General features: G+C 46.9%; 1 protein-coding gene across 1 annotated transcript in view; it reads left to right on the forward strand.

The window, feature by feature from the left end:
• The window catches only part of boc (BOC cell adhesion associated, oncogene regulated), a 58,456-nt gene that overhangs the window by 25,536 nt on the left and 15,981 nt on the right, over positions 1 to 16,939 (forward strand). Inside the window, exons 2-3 of the mRNA XM_071414585.1 lie at positions 2,775 to 2,900; positions 4,530 to 4,811. Coding sequence (XP_071270686.1) covers positions 2,792 to 2,900; positions 4,530 to 4,811 — 391 coding nt within the window. The 5' untranslated portion in view covers positions 2,775 to 2,791. The remainder of the gene's footprint in view (positions 1 to 2,774; positions 2,901 to 4,529; positions 4,812 to 16,939) is intronic.

Genomic DNA, 16,939 nt, shown 5'->3' on the forward strand with positions numbered 1-16,939 from the left:
TGTGTAGCCTAGCTATGTCCATCGGTTACTGTGTAGCCTGGCTATGTCCATCGGTTACTGTGTAGCCTGGCTATGTCCATCGGTTACTGTGTAGCCTGGCTATGTCCATCGGTTACTGTGTAGCCTGGCTATGTCCATCGGTTACTGTGTAGCCTGGCTATGTCCATGTGGTTATGGTATTAGTCTTAGTTAGCCAAATCCAGTTTTAGTTGTCTAGCCCCTGGGTGTGCGTGCATGTGCTTTGTGTGTATTTGGTAGGAAGCACTTTATGTGTCCAGACTCAGTGTTAAAGTACATGTTCCAGTATGTTCTAGACAGAGCTCATGTGATCCAGCCAGCCCATTTAGATCAAAGAGAGGAGGGAAAGAAGTCCAGGGGGGTTCTGGGTGGAGAGAGAAGGGTAAGAGATAGGGAAAGAAGGCCAGGGGGGGGGGGGGGGGGTCTGGGTGGAGAGAGAAGGGTAAGAGATAGGGAAAGAAGGCCAGGGGGGTTCTGGGTGGAGAGAGAAGGGTAAGAGATAGGGAAAGAATGCCGGGAAAGAAGGCCAGGGGGGGGGGGGGGGGTCTGGGTGGAGAGAGAAGGGTAAGAGATAGGGAAAGAAGGCCAGGGGGGTTCTGGGTGGAGAGAGAAGGGTAAGAGATAGGGAAAGAATGCCAGGGGGGTTCTGGGTGGAGAGAGAAGGGTAAGAGATAGGGAAAGAAGGCCAGGGGGGTTCTGGGTGGAGAGAGAAGGGTAAGAGATAGGGAAAGAAGGCCAGGGGGGGGGGGGGGGGGGGTCTGGGTGGAGAGAGAAGGGTAAGAGATAGGGAAAGAAGGCCAGGGGGGTTCTGGGTGGAGAGAGAAGGGTAAGAGATAGGGAAAGAAGGCCAGGGGGGTTCTGGGTGGAGAGAGAAGGGTAAGAGATAGGGAAAGAATGCCAGGGGGGTTCTGGGTGGAGAGAGAAGGGTAAGAGATAGGGAAAGAAGGCCAGGGGGGTTCTGGGTGGAGAGAGAAGGGTAAGAGATGTGTCGACAATCAAAGAGTTGGTTTGTATATGAGAAAGGTTCCAACATTTAGTAATAGTGAACAACTACACTCTCTCCTCTGTCCAGCTCTGCCCCTGCGTGAGTGCATGTGTGTTTGCTGTGTGAGTGCATGTGTGTTTGCTGTGTGAGTGCATGTGTGTTTGCTGTGTGAGTGCATGTGTGTTTTCTGTGTGCGTGCATGTGCGTTTGCTGTGTGAGTGCATGTGTGTTTGCTGTGTGAGTGCATGTGCGTTTGCTGTGTGAGTGCATGTGTTTTTGCTGTGTGAGTGCATGTGTGTTTGCTGTGTGAGTGCATGTGTGTTTGCTGTGTGAGTGCATGTGTTTTTGCTGTGTGAGTGCATGTGATTTTGCTGTGTGAGTGCATGTGTTTTTGCTGTGTGAGTGCATGTGTTTTTGCTGTGTGAGTGCATGTGATTTTGCTGTGTGAGTGCATGTGTTTTTGCTGTGTGAGTGCATGTGTGTTTGCTGTGTGAGTGCATGTGTGTTTGCTGTGTGAGTGCATGTGTTTTTGCTGTGTGAGTGCATGTGATTTTGCTGTGTGAGTGCATGTGTTTTTGCTGTGTGAGTGCATGTGTGTTTGCTGTGTGAGTGCATGTGTGTTTGCTGTGTGAGTGCATGTGATTTTGCTGTGTGAGTGCATGTGTTTTTGCTGTGTGAGTGCATGTGTTTTTGCTGTGTGAGTGCATGTGTGTTTGCTACTCTTGTCTTTTTGGTCGTTAGTATCTGTCACTAAGGCCTGAAGCTTTATCACTCATTCCCCTGCAAGGATAGAATCAGGGCCGTCGTGTCTGTGAGAGAGAGAGATCTCCAGTATGGGAGCTGTGTGGACCACCCTCCTCATCCTGACGGGAAGTTGTTACTTTAACCTGACAGGGAAGAATTTGGGAAACTTGGCAGAGAGCCACGAGGGAGAGAGAAAAGCTCCCCTCTCGGCATTAACTGTTAATAGATTGACCATTACCGGACCCCCTCTCTCTCTTTCTCTCTCTTTTTTTTCTCTCTCTCTCTTTTTCTCTCTCTTTTTTCTCTCTCTCTTTTTCTCTCTCTCTCTTTTCTCTCTCTCTCTCTCTCTCTCTCTCTCTCTCTCTCTCTCTCTCTCTCTCTCTCTCTCTCCCCTGCTTTCTTGCCTTATTTCTCCCTCTCTCATACACACAATCTACACACGAATATTCATATGAGCTCATGCGCACACACACACCCACTGCTGCACTACTAGAATTTCCCCCAGCCCCCCCCCCCCCCTCTCCTCCTTGTAGTCAGTTGTTCTTTGTACTGAGTGGTGAATACAGGCTCTGTGTATCCCCTTCCTCTCTCCTGACCTCTACCTGTATCTGTTCCACCTGAATGGGGGGTGGGGAGTCGCAGAATGATGAAGGGAGAGGCTGATGGGTGCGGGAGGAAAGGGGGATGAGGATGAGGGCTGACGGAAAAGAAAGGTTTTGTTTGTGTCTTGGTTGGAGTTGTGTTTCTGAGGGCGGGCCTCTGCTGTGACTCGGACCCTCACCTGGTCTCTACCTTTCAGTGGGGTGTTTGTATGTGTCTAAGTGTTTTCCTCTGTGTGTGGAGGTTTGTTTATGACGTTGCCATGGGATTTGTCAGTGGTATGGTAGTTAGAGTGGTTGTTGGTTTAGTGACAGAATGTGTGTGGGAATGAGTGGATTCATATTGTTTGTTATGAGTGTTGTAAATCTGTGTATGACATTTGACCCCTCTCTCTCTCTCTCTCTCTCTCTCTCTCTCTCTCCATCAGGGGGTAGTGTATGGAAGATGTCTGAAACAGACTGGACTCCGTGGATGAAAAAGCGACGGGTGCGAGTGCTGTGTGCTCTGGGTGCTGTGCTACTGTGCTGCCTACAGGGCGGCGCCACTGTCACTGGTGAGTAGAGCGCTGGTCATGTCACAGCATCCCAACAGGGAACCAGGGATAGTCGTAGAGATAGTAACATGTCTGAGATAACAGGGAACCAGGGATAGTCATAGAGATAGTAACATGTCTGAGATAACAGGGAACCAGGGATAGTCATAGAGATAGTAACATGTCTGAGATAACAGGGAACCAGGGATAGTCATAGAGATAGTAACATGTCTGAGATAACAGGGAACCAGGGATAGTCATAGAGATAGTAACATGTCTGAGATAACAGGGAACCAGGGATAGTCATAGAGATAGTAACATGTCTGAGATAACAGGGAACCAGGGATAGTCATAGAGATAGTAACATGTCTGAGATAACAGGGAACCAGGGATAGTCATAGAGATAGTAACATGTCTGAGATAACAGGGAACCAGGGATAGTCATAGAGATAGTAACATGTCTGAGATAACAGGGAACCAGGGATAGTCATAGAGATAGTAACATGTCTGAGATAACAGGGAACCAGGGATAGTCATAGAGATAGTAACATGTCTGAGATAACAGGGAACCAGGGATAGTCATAGAGATAGTAACATGTCTGAGATAACAGGGAACCAGGGATAGTCATAGAGATAGTAACATGTCTGAGATAACAGGGAACCAGGGATAGTCATAGAGATAGTAACATGTCTGAGATAACAGGGAACCAGGGATAGTCATAGAGATAGTAACATGTCTGAGATAACAGGGAACCAGGGATAGTCATAGAGATAGTAACATGTCTGAGATAACAGGGAACCAGGGATAGTCATAGAGATAACACGGATCTATCTCAACTAATGTGTTATTAATGATGGAGGTTTTGCACACATCAAAAGTAAGGATTCAATCCTATGTGGGTGGAAGGAGAATAAGTTATCTTCACAGTTTGTGTCTTAAATATGTGTATGGCAGTGGGACTTATCACTCCCTCTCTACCATCCCTCTCTCTCTCCCATCCCTCTCTACCATCCCCCTCTCTTTCTCCCATCCCTCTCTCTTTCTCCCAACCCTCCCTCTCTCTCCCATCTCTCTCCCCTCCCTCCCTCTCTCCATCCCTCCCTCTCTCTCCCCTCCCTCTCTCCATCCCTCCCTCTCTCTATCCCTCCCTCTCTCTCCCATCCCTCTCTCTTTCTCCCATCCCTCCCTCTCTCTCCCATCCCTCCCTCTCTCCCATCTCTCTCCCATCCCTCCCTCTCTCTCCCATCCCTCCCTCTCTCCCATCTCTCTCCCACCCCTACCTCTCTCTCCCATCCCTCTCTCTCCCACCCCTACCTCTCTCTCCCATCCCTCTCTCTCCCACCCCTACCTCTCTCTCCCATCCCTCTCTCTCCCACCCCTACCTCTCTCTCCCATCCCTCTCTCTCCCACCCCTACCTCGCTCTCCCATCTCTCTCCCATCCCTCCATCTCTCTCCCATCTCTGTCCCCTCTCTCTCCTATCTCTCCCTCTCTCCCATCTCTCTCCCATCCCTCCCTCTCTCTCTCCCATCCCTCCCTCTCTCTCTCCTATTTCTCTCTCCCAACCCTCCCTCTCTCCCATCCCTCCCTCTCTCCCCATCCCTCCCTCTCTCCTATCTCTCCCTCTCTCCCCTCCCTCTCTTCTCCCAGATGAAGTGCCAGTGTTCACAGAGGAGCCTCTGTCGGTGGTGCAGAAGTTAGGTGGTAGCGTGTCCCTGAGGTGCAGCGCCCGACCCCCCTCGGCCAACATCAGCTGGCGGCTGAACGGGCGTGATCTGGTTGCCGGGGCTGGTGGGGACCTGGGGGTGGTACTGGAGCCTGGCACGCTGCTCATCCCAGCCCTCACCAACCTCACCCTGGGCAGGTACCAGTGTGTGGCCAGCACCAATGCAGGGGGCCTGGCCAGTGTGCCCGCCAACGTCACCGCTGCCAGTGAGTAGCTGTTTATGCATTTCTGGTTTATTTGAATAGTGACTGAGTCTGCTAATGTTCTGTAAATGTGTCTTTTTCTCTTCATTTTAGGCCTTTTGGAAAAACAGCGTCACTTTCAATTATCTTACAAACAATCAGTCATAATAAAACTGTTTGGGAAAGAACATTGTGTTGCTTAGTGTGTAGATGTAGATTAGTCAGCAAGACCTTTATAAGGTAGTGTCATCTGACTCCATAGTGGGGAGAAGGGAATAATAATGCTGTGTAGTGGTGTAGTGGTGTAGTGTAGTGGTGTAGTGTAGTGGTGTAGTGTAGTGGTGTAGTGTAGTGGTGTAGTGTAGTGTAGTGGTGTAGTGTAGTGGTGTAGTGTAGTGGTGTAGTGTAGTGGTGTAGTGGTGTAGTGTAGTGGTGTAGTGTAGTGGTGTAGTGTAGTGGTGTAGTGTAGTGGTGTAGTGTAGTGGTGTAGTGTAGTGTAGTGGTGTAGTGTAGTGGTGTAGTGTAGTGGTGTAGTGTAGTGTAGTGTAGTAGTGTAGTGTAGTGGTGTGGTGTAGTGTGGTGTAGTGTAGTGGTGTAGTGTAGTGGTGTAGTAGTGTAGTGGTGTAGTGTAGTGGTGTAGTGTAGTGGTGTAGTGTAGTGGTGTAGTAGTGTAGTGGTGTAGTGTGGTGTAGTGTAGTGGTGTAGTGTAGTGGTGTAGTGTGGTGTAGTAGTGTAGTGGTGTAGTGTGGTGTAGTGTAGTGTAGTGGTGTAGTGTAGTGTAGTGTTGTAGTGCAGTGTAGTGTAGTGTAGTAGTGTGGTGTAGTGTAGTGGTGTAGTGTAGTGTAGTGGTGTAGTGTAGTGTAGTGGTGTAGTGCAGTGTAGTGTAGTGGTGTAGTGTAGTGGTGTAGTGTAGTGTAGTGGTGTAGTGTAGTGGTGTAGTGTGGTGTAGTGGTGTGGTGTAGTGTGGTGTAGTGGTGTAGTGTAGTAGTGTAGTGTAGTGTAGTGGTGTAGTGTAGTGTTGTAGTGCAGTGTAGTGTAGTGTAGTAGTGTGGTGTAGTGTAGTGGTGTAGTGGTGTAGTGTAGTGTAGTGGTGTAGTGTAGTGTAGTGGTGTAGTGCAGTGTAGTGGTGTAGTGTAGTGGTGTAGTGGTGTAGTGTAGTGGTGTAGTGTAGTGGTGTAGTGTGGTGTAGTGTAGTGGTGTAGTGTAGTAGTGTAGTGTAGTGGTGTAGTGTAGTGTTGTAGTGCAGTGTAGTGTAGTGGTGTAGTGTAGTGGTGTAGTGTGGTGTAGTGTAGTGGTGTAGTGTAGTGTTGTAGTGCAGTGTAGTGTAGTGGTGTAGTGTAGTGGTGTAGTGTAGTGTAGTTGTGTAGTGTAGTGTAGTGGTGTAGTGGTGTGGTGTAGTGTAGTGGTGTGGTGTAGTGTAGTGTGGTGTAGTGTGGTGTAGTGTAGTGGTGTAGTGTGGTGTAGTGGTGTAGTGTAGTGGTGTAGTGGTGTAGTGTAGTGTAGTGGTGTAGTGTAGTGTGGTGTAGTGTTGTAGTGCAGTGTAGTGCTTGGTCATCTAGTGGTGTGTAGTTTAGTGTAGTAGTGTAGTGCTTGGTTATCTAGTGGTGTGTAGTAGTGTAGTGCTTGGTCATCTAGTGGTGTGTAGTGGTGTAGTGTAGTAGTGTAGTGCTTGGTCATCTAGTGGTGTGTAGTGGTGTAGTTTAGTGTAGTAGTGTAGTGCTTGGTTATCTAGTGGTGTGTAGTAGTGTAGTGCTTGGTTATCTAGTGGTGTGTAGTGGTGTAGTGTAGTAGTGTAGTGCTTGGTCATCTAGTGGTGTGTAGTGGTGTAGTTTAGTGTAGTAGTGTAGTGCTTGGTCATCTAGTGGTGTGTAGTGGTGTAGTTTAGTGTAGTAGTGGAGTGCTTGGTCATCTAGTGGTGTGTAGTGGTGTAGTGCTTGGTTATCTAGTGGTGTGTAGTAGTGTAGTGCTTGGTCATCTAGTGGTGTGTAGTGGTGTAGTGTAGTAGTGTAGTGCTTGGTCATCTAGTGGTGTGTAGTGGTGTAGTTTAGTGTAGTAGTGTAGTGCTTGGTCATCTAGTGGTGTGTAGTGGTGTAGTGCTTGGTCATCTAGTGGTGTGTAGTGGTGTAGTGCTTGGTCATCTAGTGGTGTGTAGTAGTGTAGTGCTTGGTTATCTAGTGGTGTGTAGTGGTGTAGTGCTTGGTTATCTAGTGGTGTGTAGTAGTGTAGTGCTTGGTTATCTAGTGGTGTGTAGTGGTGTAGTTTAGTGTAGTAGTGTAGTGCTTGTTCATCTAGTAGTGTGTAACGTAAACTCAATCACTTCTGTACATCGTCTTTGTCCGTACAATTGACCTTATTTTAGCGCCCCAAAAACGTAATACTTCCAGATCAACTGTAATGTCAATACCAGTGTAAAGCACAATTTCTCCCCTTTACAACAGAATCAATTACATGACCCCCACGCTGCCCGTTTCTGCATGATTCAAGAAGGCAATGAGCACCGTCGGGTCATTTTAAAAATGGCGGGTGGGGAAGCGAAACTAATGCGTGATAGTGAGGAGGAGAGATGTTGTGTGGGAAAATTGCTTTTTTTCACTCGATCTGTCCAACTTATCACCTTATCGCCTCTAAAATGTAAATAAAACACTATAAAGAGTTTATATAATGTGTCATTACATACCTATATGAAGGTTTGTGTCGAATTTGAATCTGGCTTTTAGGGCGGTGCTAAAGTGATCTTAGAAGTAAACAGCGGCTTTGAGAATGATGATCGCATGCGGTGATGAAAAAATGACTAGGTATCCCCCCCTTACCCCCGTCACTGTCCATTTCTTGTTTTTAAACGATGAGAGAAGTGCTACACCTGGTGGAGAGAGATTGTAAGACAGAAATAGTTGCTTTATGCGTGCTGTACGTTACGGCATGACACGTCACGATGTAACGGAGGGTCAGTTTTCTCTACTTTTCTCCAATACTATAGAGCCGTTACCATGTCGATCAACGCTTGAATAGAAACGTAGTTCACACCCCCGATTTTGAAGTCAACACAGTCGCTACAGTCCCATTAGTTTTCTTTGTAGCCTCGTTTGAATGTCGCGGTTGCGCACATTTGTACGGAATGGGGTGAGTTTACGTCAGTGGTACTATAATGGTAGAGAAGTGGTAGTGTCTGTCAGGGGACTGAGAGGGGTCTGCCTGGAGCAGTGTAATGTGACCCTGAAGCCAGGTGGCCAGGGGAGGGGAGGAGACCATGGGGTCGCTGTGAATGGGACCTCCTCCCCTGCTCCCCAGGCCACAACCCCCCCAACAAGGGGCCAGGGTTCTGGTCTAGAAGCACGGTTTTGACTGTTCCTAAAGTCATGCTTCGGTACTGCAGTTTAACTGACGCCCAGAAAGACATAGAGAAGTCCGATTTTTTAAAATTCGTAATAAGACACTTTAGTCATCACCTTTGTGCACAAAACATCCATTGAATCATCGAATATATTAACATGTTATATTCATCCAATGTCTGCCATGTAAACCGGGAGCAACCCGAAAATATAGACGGTCCATGAATCGCTGTACGCGAACGTGTGTAGATTACATTGAAAACAAAGGTTGGACATCTTGGACACAGTCTCTAGGTCTTTTATACCTCAGTGCTCCCCACCACACCACATTCCTCTGACGGGGGAGTTATGGCTCCGTAATTTAAGGAGAGGGGTGCTTTTTTGTGAGGGGGAAATAATGGTGTGTGTATGAGAGAGATTGAGAGACTACGAAGAATATAGAAAGAGAAACGATGAGACAGAGAGGAACAGAATGGGAATTTCTTTGTTTTGTGAGGTTGTGTGAGGTTGTGTGATGGTGTGTGATGGTGTGTGTTTGTATCTGTGTGTGTGATGTTTTGTGAGGTTGTCTCTGGTATTTTGTAAGTGTGTGACTGTGTGTGTAGTGTTTTTGGAGTGTGTGTGTGTAGTGTTTTTAGAGTGTGTAGTCTTTTTAGAGTGTGTGTGTAGTCTTTTTAGAGTGTGTGTGTAGTCTTTTTAGAGTGTGTGTGTAGTGTTTTAGAGAGTGTGTGTGTAGTGTTTTAGAGAGAGTGTGTGTAGTGTTTTAGAGAGAGTGTGTGTGTTGTTAGAGAGTGTGTGTGTGTGGTGTCTTTAGAGGGTGTGTGTAGTGTTTTTACAGTGTGTGTAGTTGTGTGTGAGCTGTGTTGAGAAACAGGAGGTGTTTTAGAGAGTGTAGTTGTGTTGAGAAACAGGAGGTGTTTTAGAGTGTAGTGTAGTTGTGTTGAGAAACAGGAGGTGTTTTAGAGAGTGTTGTGAAACAGGATGTGTTTTAGAGAGTGCAGTGTAGTTGTGTTGAGAAACAGGAGGTGTTTTTAGAGTGTAGTTGTGTTGAGAAACAGGAGGTGTTTTTAGAGTGTAGTGTAGTTGTGTTGAGAAACAGGAGGTGTTTTAGAGAGTAGTGTAGTTGTGTTGAGAAACAGGAGGTGTTTTTAGAGTGTAGTGTAGTTGTGTTGAGAAACAGGAGGTGTTTTTAGAGTGTAGTGTAGTTGTGTTGAGAAACAGGAGGTGTTTTAGAGAGTGTAGTTGTGTTGAGAAACAGGAGGTGTTTTTAGAGAGTAGTGTAGTTGTGTTGAGAAACAGGAGGTGTTTTTAGAGTGTAGTGTAGTTGTGTTGAGAAACAGGAGGTGTTTTTAGAGTGTAGTGTAGTTGTGTTGAGAAACAGGAGGTGTTTTTAGAGTGTAGTGTAGTTGTGTTGAGAAACAGGAGGTGTTTTAGAGAGTGTAGTTGTGTTGAGAAACAGGAGGTGTTTTTAGAGTGTAGTGTAGTTGTGTTGAGAAACAGGAGGTGTTTTTAGAGTGTAGTGTAGTTGTGTTGAGAAACAGGAGGTGTTTTTAGAGTGTAGTGTAGTTGTGTTGAGAAACAGGAGGTGTTTTTAGAGTATAGTGTAGTTGTGTTGAGAAACAGGAGGTGTTTTAGAGAGTGTAGTTGTGTTGAGAAACAGGAGGTGTTTTTAGAGTGTAGTGTAGTTGTGTTGAGAAACAGGAGGTGTTTTAGAGAGTGTAGTTGTGTTGAGAAACAGGAGGTGTTTTAGAGAGTGTAGTTGTGTTGAGAAACAGGAGGTGTTTTTAGAGTGTAGTTGTGTTGAGAAACAGGAGGTGTTTTTAGAGTGTAGTGTAGTTGTGTTGAGAAACAGGAGGTGTTTTTCGAGTGTAGTGTAGTTGTGTTGAGAAACAGGAGGTGTTTTTAGGCCAGTTGAGACAGAATCCCCTCACAAGATGAGACATGATGTCACAGTCTCCCCCTCTCCACCTCACTCACCCTCCTTACATTCTCTCTCTCTTTCATTCTGTCTCTCTTCATCCTCTCATTCGCTCACTCACTTCTCACTTTCTCTTGTTCCCTCTATTCTTTTATTTGTTCTCTTTGTCATTACGGCTGTGTTGGATATCAGGCAGTGTATATCAGTGTATATCAGTGTATATCAGTGAATATCAGTGTGTTTCGGTGTGTTTCGGTGTGTTTCTGTGTGTTTCTGTGTGTCTCTGTGTGTGCATGTGCAACTATGTGTGTTGTTCGTGTGTGTGGGGGGGGGGGACTGTGTGTGTGTGTGGGGGGGGGGGGGGGGCTGTGCGTGTGTAACTTCATGCTCAAACTTCCTCCATGCAGCATTACATGTCATTGATTAATGTGTATAGTGTGAGTCATAATATGAGTATGTTCTTGTGGAGCCAGACAGACAGACGCTGTCTTTTTTGTGTATGCACTGTTCAAGTGTGTGTGTGTGTGTGTGTGTGTGTGTGTGTGTGTGTGTGTGTGTGTGTGTGTGTGTGTGTGTGTGTGTGTGTGTGTGTGTGTGTGTGTGTGTGTGTGTGTGTAGGAAGGAAAACATTGTCTCATGGCTCCATCATTGCAGTCCATAGCTCTTTTCCTCCTGGTCTGGTGTGTGTTTGGGCTCTGGCCCTCCTGGCCTTCCAGGCGCCCCCTGCTATCTCACTCTGAAGAGTCTTTCTGAGCTCTCTCCCACTGGAACCAAGCTGTTTTCATATTATTTAAAACTCCCTGTTTGAATTCCTTAGAACCAACCTCCTCCTAACAGACAGACGGATAGGCCCCTAGAACACACTGTGTTGTTGTCTTAGCGCTCTCTTTATGTAGTGTTGTGGTGGTGTCTCTTTATGTGGTGTTGTGGTGGTGTCTCTTTATGTGGTGTTGTGGTGGTGTCTCTTTATGTGGTGTTGTGGTGGTGTCTCTTTATGTGGTGTTGTGGTGGTGTCTCTTTATGTGGTGTTGTGGTGGTGTCTCTTTATGTGGTGTTGTGGTGGTGTCTCTTTATGTGGTGTTGTGGTGGTGTCTCTTTATGTAGTGTTGTGGTGGTGTCTCTTTATGTGGTGTTGTGGTGTCTCTTTATGTGGTGTTGTGGTGTCTCTTTATGTGGTGGTGTCTCTTTATGTGGTGTTGTGGTGGTGTCTCTTTATGTAGTGTTGTGGTGGTGTCTCTTTATGTGGTGGTGTCTCTTTATGTGGTGTTGTGGTGGTGTCTCTTTATGTGGTGTTGTGGTGGTGTCTCTTTATGTGGTGTTGTGGTGGTGTCTCTTTATGTGGTGTTGTGGTGGTGTCTCTTTATGTGGTGGTGTCTCTGTATGTGGTGTTGTGGTGGTGTCTCTTTATGTGGTGTTGTGGTGGTGTCTCTTTATGTGGTGTTGTGGTGGTGTCTCTTTATGTAGTGTTGTGGTGGTGTCTCTTTATGTGGTGTTGTGGTGTCTCTTTATGTGGTGTTGTGGTGTCTCTTTATGTGGTGGTGTCTCTTTATGTGGTGTTGTGGTGGTGTCTCTTTATGTAGTGTTGTGGTGGTGTCTCTTTATGTGGTGGTGTCTCTTTATGTGGTGTTGTGGTGGTGTCTCTTTATGTAGTGTTGTGGTGGTGTCTCTTTATGTGGTGTTGTGGTGGTGTCTCTTTATGTGGTGGTGTCTCTTTATGTGGTGTTGTGGTGGTGTCTCTTTATGTGGTGTTGTGGTGGTGTCTCTTTATGTAGTGTTGTGGTGGTGTCTCTTTATGTGGTGGTGTCTCTTTATGTGGTGTTGTGGTGGTGTCTCTTTATGTGGTGTTGTGGTGGTGTCTCTTTATGTGGTGTTGTGGTGGTGTCTCTTTATGTGGTGTTGTGGTGGTGTCTCTTTATGTGGTGGTGTCTCTGTATGTGGTGTTGTGGTGGTGTCTCTTTATGTGGTGTTGTGGTGGTGTCTCTTTATGTGGTGTTGTGGTGGTGTCTCTTTATGTAGTGTTGTGGTGGTGTCTCTTTATGTGGTGTTGTGGTGTCTCTTTATGTGGTGTTGTGGTGTCTCTTTATGTGGTGGTGTCTCTTTATGTGGTGTTGTGGTGGTGTCTCTTTATGTAGTGTTGTGGTGGTGTCTCTTTATGTGGTGGTGTCTCTTTCTGTGGTGTTGTGGTGGTGTCTCTTTATGTAGTGTTGTGGTGGTGTCTCTTTATGTGGTGTTGTGGTGGTGTCTCTTTATGTGGTGGTGTCTCTTTATGTGGTGTTGTGGTGGTGTCTCTTTATGTGGTGTTGTGGTGGTGTCTCTTTATGTGGTGTTGTGGTGGTGTCTCTTTATGTGGTGTTGTGGTGGTGTCTCTTTATGTGGTGTCTGTTTATGTAGTGTTGTGGTGGTGTCTCTTTATGTGGTGTTGTGGTGTCTCTTTATGTGGTGGTGTCTCTTTATGTAGTGTTGTGGTGGTGTCTCTTTATGTAGTGTTGTGGTGGTGTCTCTTTATGTGGTGTTGTGGTGGTGTCTCTTTATGTGGTGTTGTGGTGGTGTCTCTTTATGTGGTGTTGTGGTGGTGTCTCTTTATGTGGTGTTGTGGTGGTGTCTCTTTATGTGGTGTTGTGGTGGTGTCTCTTTATGTAGTGTTGTGGTGGTGTCTCTTTATGTGGTGGTGTCTCTTTATGTGGTGTTGTGGTGGTGTCTCTTTATGTGGTGTTGTGGTGGTGTCTCTTTATGTAGTGTTGTGGTGGTGTCTCTTTATGTGGTGTTGTGGTGGTGTCTCTTTATGTGGTGGTGTCTCTTTATGTGGTGGTGTCTCTTTATGTGGTGTTGTGGTGGTGTCTCTTTATGTAGTGTTGTGGTGGTGTCTCTTTATGTGGTGTTGTGGTGGTGTCTCTTTATGTGGTGTTGTGGTGGTGTCTCTTTATGTGGTGTTGTGGTGGTGTCTCTTTATGTGGTGTTGTGGTGGTGTCTCTTTATGTGGTGTTGTGGTGGTGTCTCTTTATGTAGTGTTGTGGTGTTTTGACCTACTTTTAAAAATCCCAGTTAAATCCAGGTTAAATCCAATGAAATAAAACATCTGTATCGCTACTACCCCCCTCTGCACATAAAGATGAAGTATGCGGAGTCTTAAAGTATTTCAACTGGCATTGCCAAGCAGTCCCACTTTATAAATACCATTCATCCTGCTAGACCAGCATCCCGCTCACACAGGGACAGCATCCCACTCACACAGGGACAGCATCCCACTCACACAGGAACAGCATCCCATTCACACAGGGACAGCATCCCACTCACACAGGGACAGCAGTACACAATTATTTTTTTTTACACCGTTATTTTACCAGGTAAGTTGACTGAGAACACGTTCTCATTTGCAGCAACGACCTGGGGAATAGTTACAGGGGAGAGGAGGGGGATGAATGAGCCAATTGTAAACTGGGGATTATTAGGTGACCGTGATGGTTGAGGGCCAGATTGGGAATTTAGCCAGGACACCGGGGTTAACACCCCTACTCTTACGATAAGTGCCATGGGATCTTTAATGACCTCAGAGAGTCAGGACACCCGTTTAACGTCCCATCCGAAAGACGGCACCCTACACAGAGCAGTGTCCCCAATCACTGCCCTGGGGCATTGGGATCTTTGTTTAGACCAGAGGAATAAAATGCTAATTAATTACTTAAAAATCATACAATGTGATTTTCGGGATTTTTGTTTTAGATTCCGTCTCTCACAGTTGAAGTGTACCTATGATAAAAATTACAGACCTCTACATGCTTTTTAAGTAGGAAAATCTGCAAAATCGGCAGTGTATCAAATACTTGTTCTCCCCACTGTATATAGTTGCTCTACAGTTATTCCTATATAGTTGCTCTACAGTTATTCCTATGTAGTTGTTTGACAGTTATTCCTATATAGTTGCTCTACAGTTATTCCTATATAGTTACTCTACAGTTATTCCTATATAGTTGCTCTACAGTTATTCCTATATAGTTGTTTGACAGTTATTTCTATATAGTTGTTCTACAGTTATTCCTATATAGTTGTTCGACAGTTATTCCTATATAGTTGTTCGACAGTTATTCCTATATAGTTGTTTCTCTTTCTTTGTATTTTTTCTTTCTGTCACACACCTGAGAGGCACATAGGGGGCTTTTCAGTGGAAGAATGCAAGGGTAGAGGTGTGGGGAAGAGGGGGAGTAGGGAGGGAGGGAGGGGTTAGCTGTAAAAACAGGGCCTGATTGATTTAGCAAATGGAGCATCACACAGTGTCTCTTCGAGACTCCACCCCCTTGTCCAGACACACACACACACACACTACCCAGCATGACATGTCTTGTGTTTCTCATATCTCTTGGTATAGGGGTTGGTAGCAGGTCGGATGGAGGTGGGAGGGGCACCTGTCAAGGCCAACCCCTGTAGCTCCCCTCTCCCATTAAAACTTCCCCAGACAGCCCACACTGCCTGCAGGGGGAGCAGATCAGATATGAAAAACCTCCCACGCTGTCTGTCACCCATGGTAAAGGTGGTATGTTCAGCATCTAAAGTGAATATACACTTCAAAGCATCTACTTAGAAATGTATATAACGGTATCTGGTTGTCTAGTCAGTTCACTGTGTATGAGTGGCTTGGTTACGTCTGTTTTGCCAAAGAGTCGAGCGGTCCTAGAATAACAACCAGCCGTGCACCTCTGAAAATAATGGAGTGCCGCCATCTTTGTGAAACATAATAAATCAACAGAGACTGGTAGACATTTAATTAGGTTAGGGAGTTGTATTTGTGTTTCATTTCACTGCTGGACTCCCTGCCTCCAGCATACACTACAGCTCTGATCATTTGTTTTGTTGAATGTTCCCCCTTTCCCCCCCTCTGTCTTTCGGGTTCTCTCTTTTTCTCTCTCACTTTCTTTTTAAACGTTCTTTCTCTACCTTATTTGTCTCTCTCTCGCTCTCTACTCCCCCTCGCTCTCTCTCTACCCCCTCTAGCCCCCCCCCCCCAAACCTTAATGTTCTTTACTCTACTCCCCCACTCAGTGTTTTAAAGTCTAGCAATGCTATTTCCTCCCAATCCAAGCTGGTTGTTCTTTCCTTGAAACTCTAGAGGCAGGCCACCTCTGACCCCTGGCCTAGCCCATGTAGCCCCCTCGGAGGGGGGTGAGGGGTCAGGGGTCAGCCCAGTGTCTGTTCTGTGCAGACTGTGTGCGGAACAGAGTGGGAGCCCATGGACCTCCAGTAATCCCTCTCCAGTTTCCCACAGTAACCAATCACTAACCAGTCAGGTCCTTAGTCTCTGTCCCACAGTAACCAACCACTAACCAGTCAGGTCCTCAGTCTCTGTCCCACAGTAACCAACCACTAACCAGTCAGGTCCTCAGTCTCTGTCCCACAGTAACCAACCACTAACCAGTCAGGTCCTCAGTCTCTGTCCCACAGTAACCAACCACTAACCAGTCAGGCCCTCAGTCTCTGTCCCACAGTAACCAACCACTAACCAGTCAGGTCCTCAGTCTCTGTCCCACAGTAACCAACCACTAACCAGTCAGGTCCTCAGTCTCTGTCCCACAGTAACCAACCACTAACCAGTCAGGTCCTCAGTCTCTGTCCCACAGTAACCAACCACTAACCAGTCAGGTCCTCAGTCTCTGTCCCACAGTAACCAACCACTAACCAGTCAGGCCCTCAGTCTCTGTCCCACAGTAACCAACCACTAACCAGTCAGGTCCTCAGTCTCTGTCCCACAGTAACCAACCACTAACCAGTCAGGTCCTCAGTCTCTGTCCTACAGTAACCAACCACTAACCAGTCAGGTCCTCAGTCTCTGTCCTACAGTAACCAACCACTAACCAGTCAGACCCTCAGTCTCTGTCCCACAGTAACCAACCACTAACCAGTCAGGTCCTCAGTCTCTGTCCCACAGTAACCAACCACTAACCAGTCAGACCCTCAGTCTCTGTCCCACAGTAACCAACCACTAACCAGTCAGGCCCTCAGTCTCTGTCCCACAGTAACCAACCACTAACCAGTCAGGTCCTCAGTCTCTGTCCCACAGTAACCAACCACTAACCAGTCAGGTCCTCAGTCTCTGTCCTACAGTAACCAACCACTAACCAGTCAGGTCCTCAGTCTCTGTCCTACAGTAACCAACCACTAACCAGTCAGACCCTCAGTCTCTGTCCCACAGTAACCAACCACTAACCAGTCAGGTCCTCAGTCTCTGTCCCACAGTAACCAACCACTAACCAGTCAGGCCCTCAGTCTCTGTCCCACAGTAACCAACCACTAACCAGTCAGGTCCTCAGTCTCTGTCCCACAGTAACCAACCACTAACCAGTCAGGCCCTCAGTCTCTGTCCCACAGTAACCAACCACTAACCAGTCAGGTCCTCAGTCTCTGTCCCACAGTAACCAACCACTAACCAGTCAGGTCCTCAGTCTCTGTCCTACAGTAACCAACCACTAACCAGTCAGGCCCTCAGTCTCTGTCCCACAGTAACCAACCACTAACCAGTCAGGTCCTCAGTCTCTGTCCCACAGTAACCAACCACTAACCAGTCAGGTCCTCAGTCTCTGTCCCACAGTAACCAACCACTAACCAGTCAGGCCCTCAGTCTCTGTCCCACAGTAACCAACCACTAACCAGTCAGGTCCTCAGTCTCTGTCCCACAGTAACCAACCACTAACCAGTCAGGTCCTCAGTCTCTGTCCCACAGTAACCAACCACTAACCAGTCAGGCCCTCAGTCTCTGTCCCACAGTAACCAACCACTAACCAGTCAGGTCCTCAGTCTCTGTCCCACAGTAACCAACCACTAACCAGTCAGATCCTCAGTCTCTGTCCCACAGTAACCAACCACTAACCAGTCAGGTCCTCAGTCTCTGTCCCACAGTAACCAACCACTAATCAGTC

This window comes from Salvelinus alpinus, chromosome 8 (assembly GCF_045679555.1).
Source record: "Salvelinus alpinus chromosome 8, SLU_Salpinus.1, whole genome shotgun sequence".
Taxonomy (NCBI): Eukaryota; Metazoa; Chordata; class Actinopteri; order Salmoniformes; family Salmonidae; genus Salvelinus; species Salvelinus alpinus.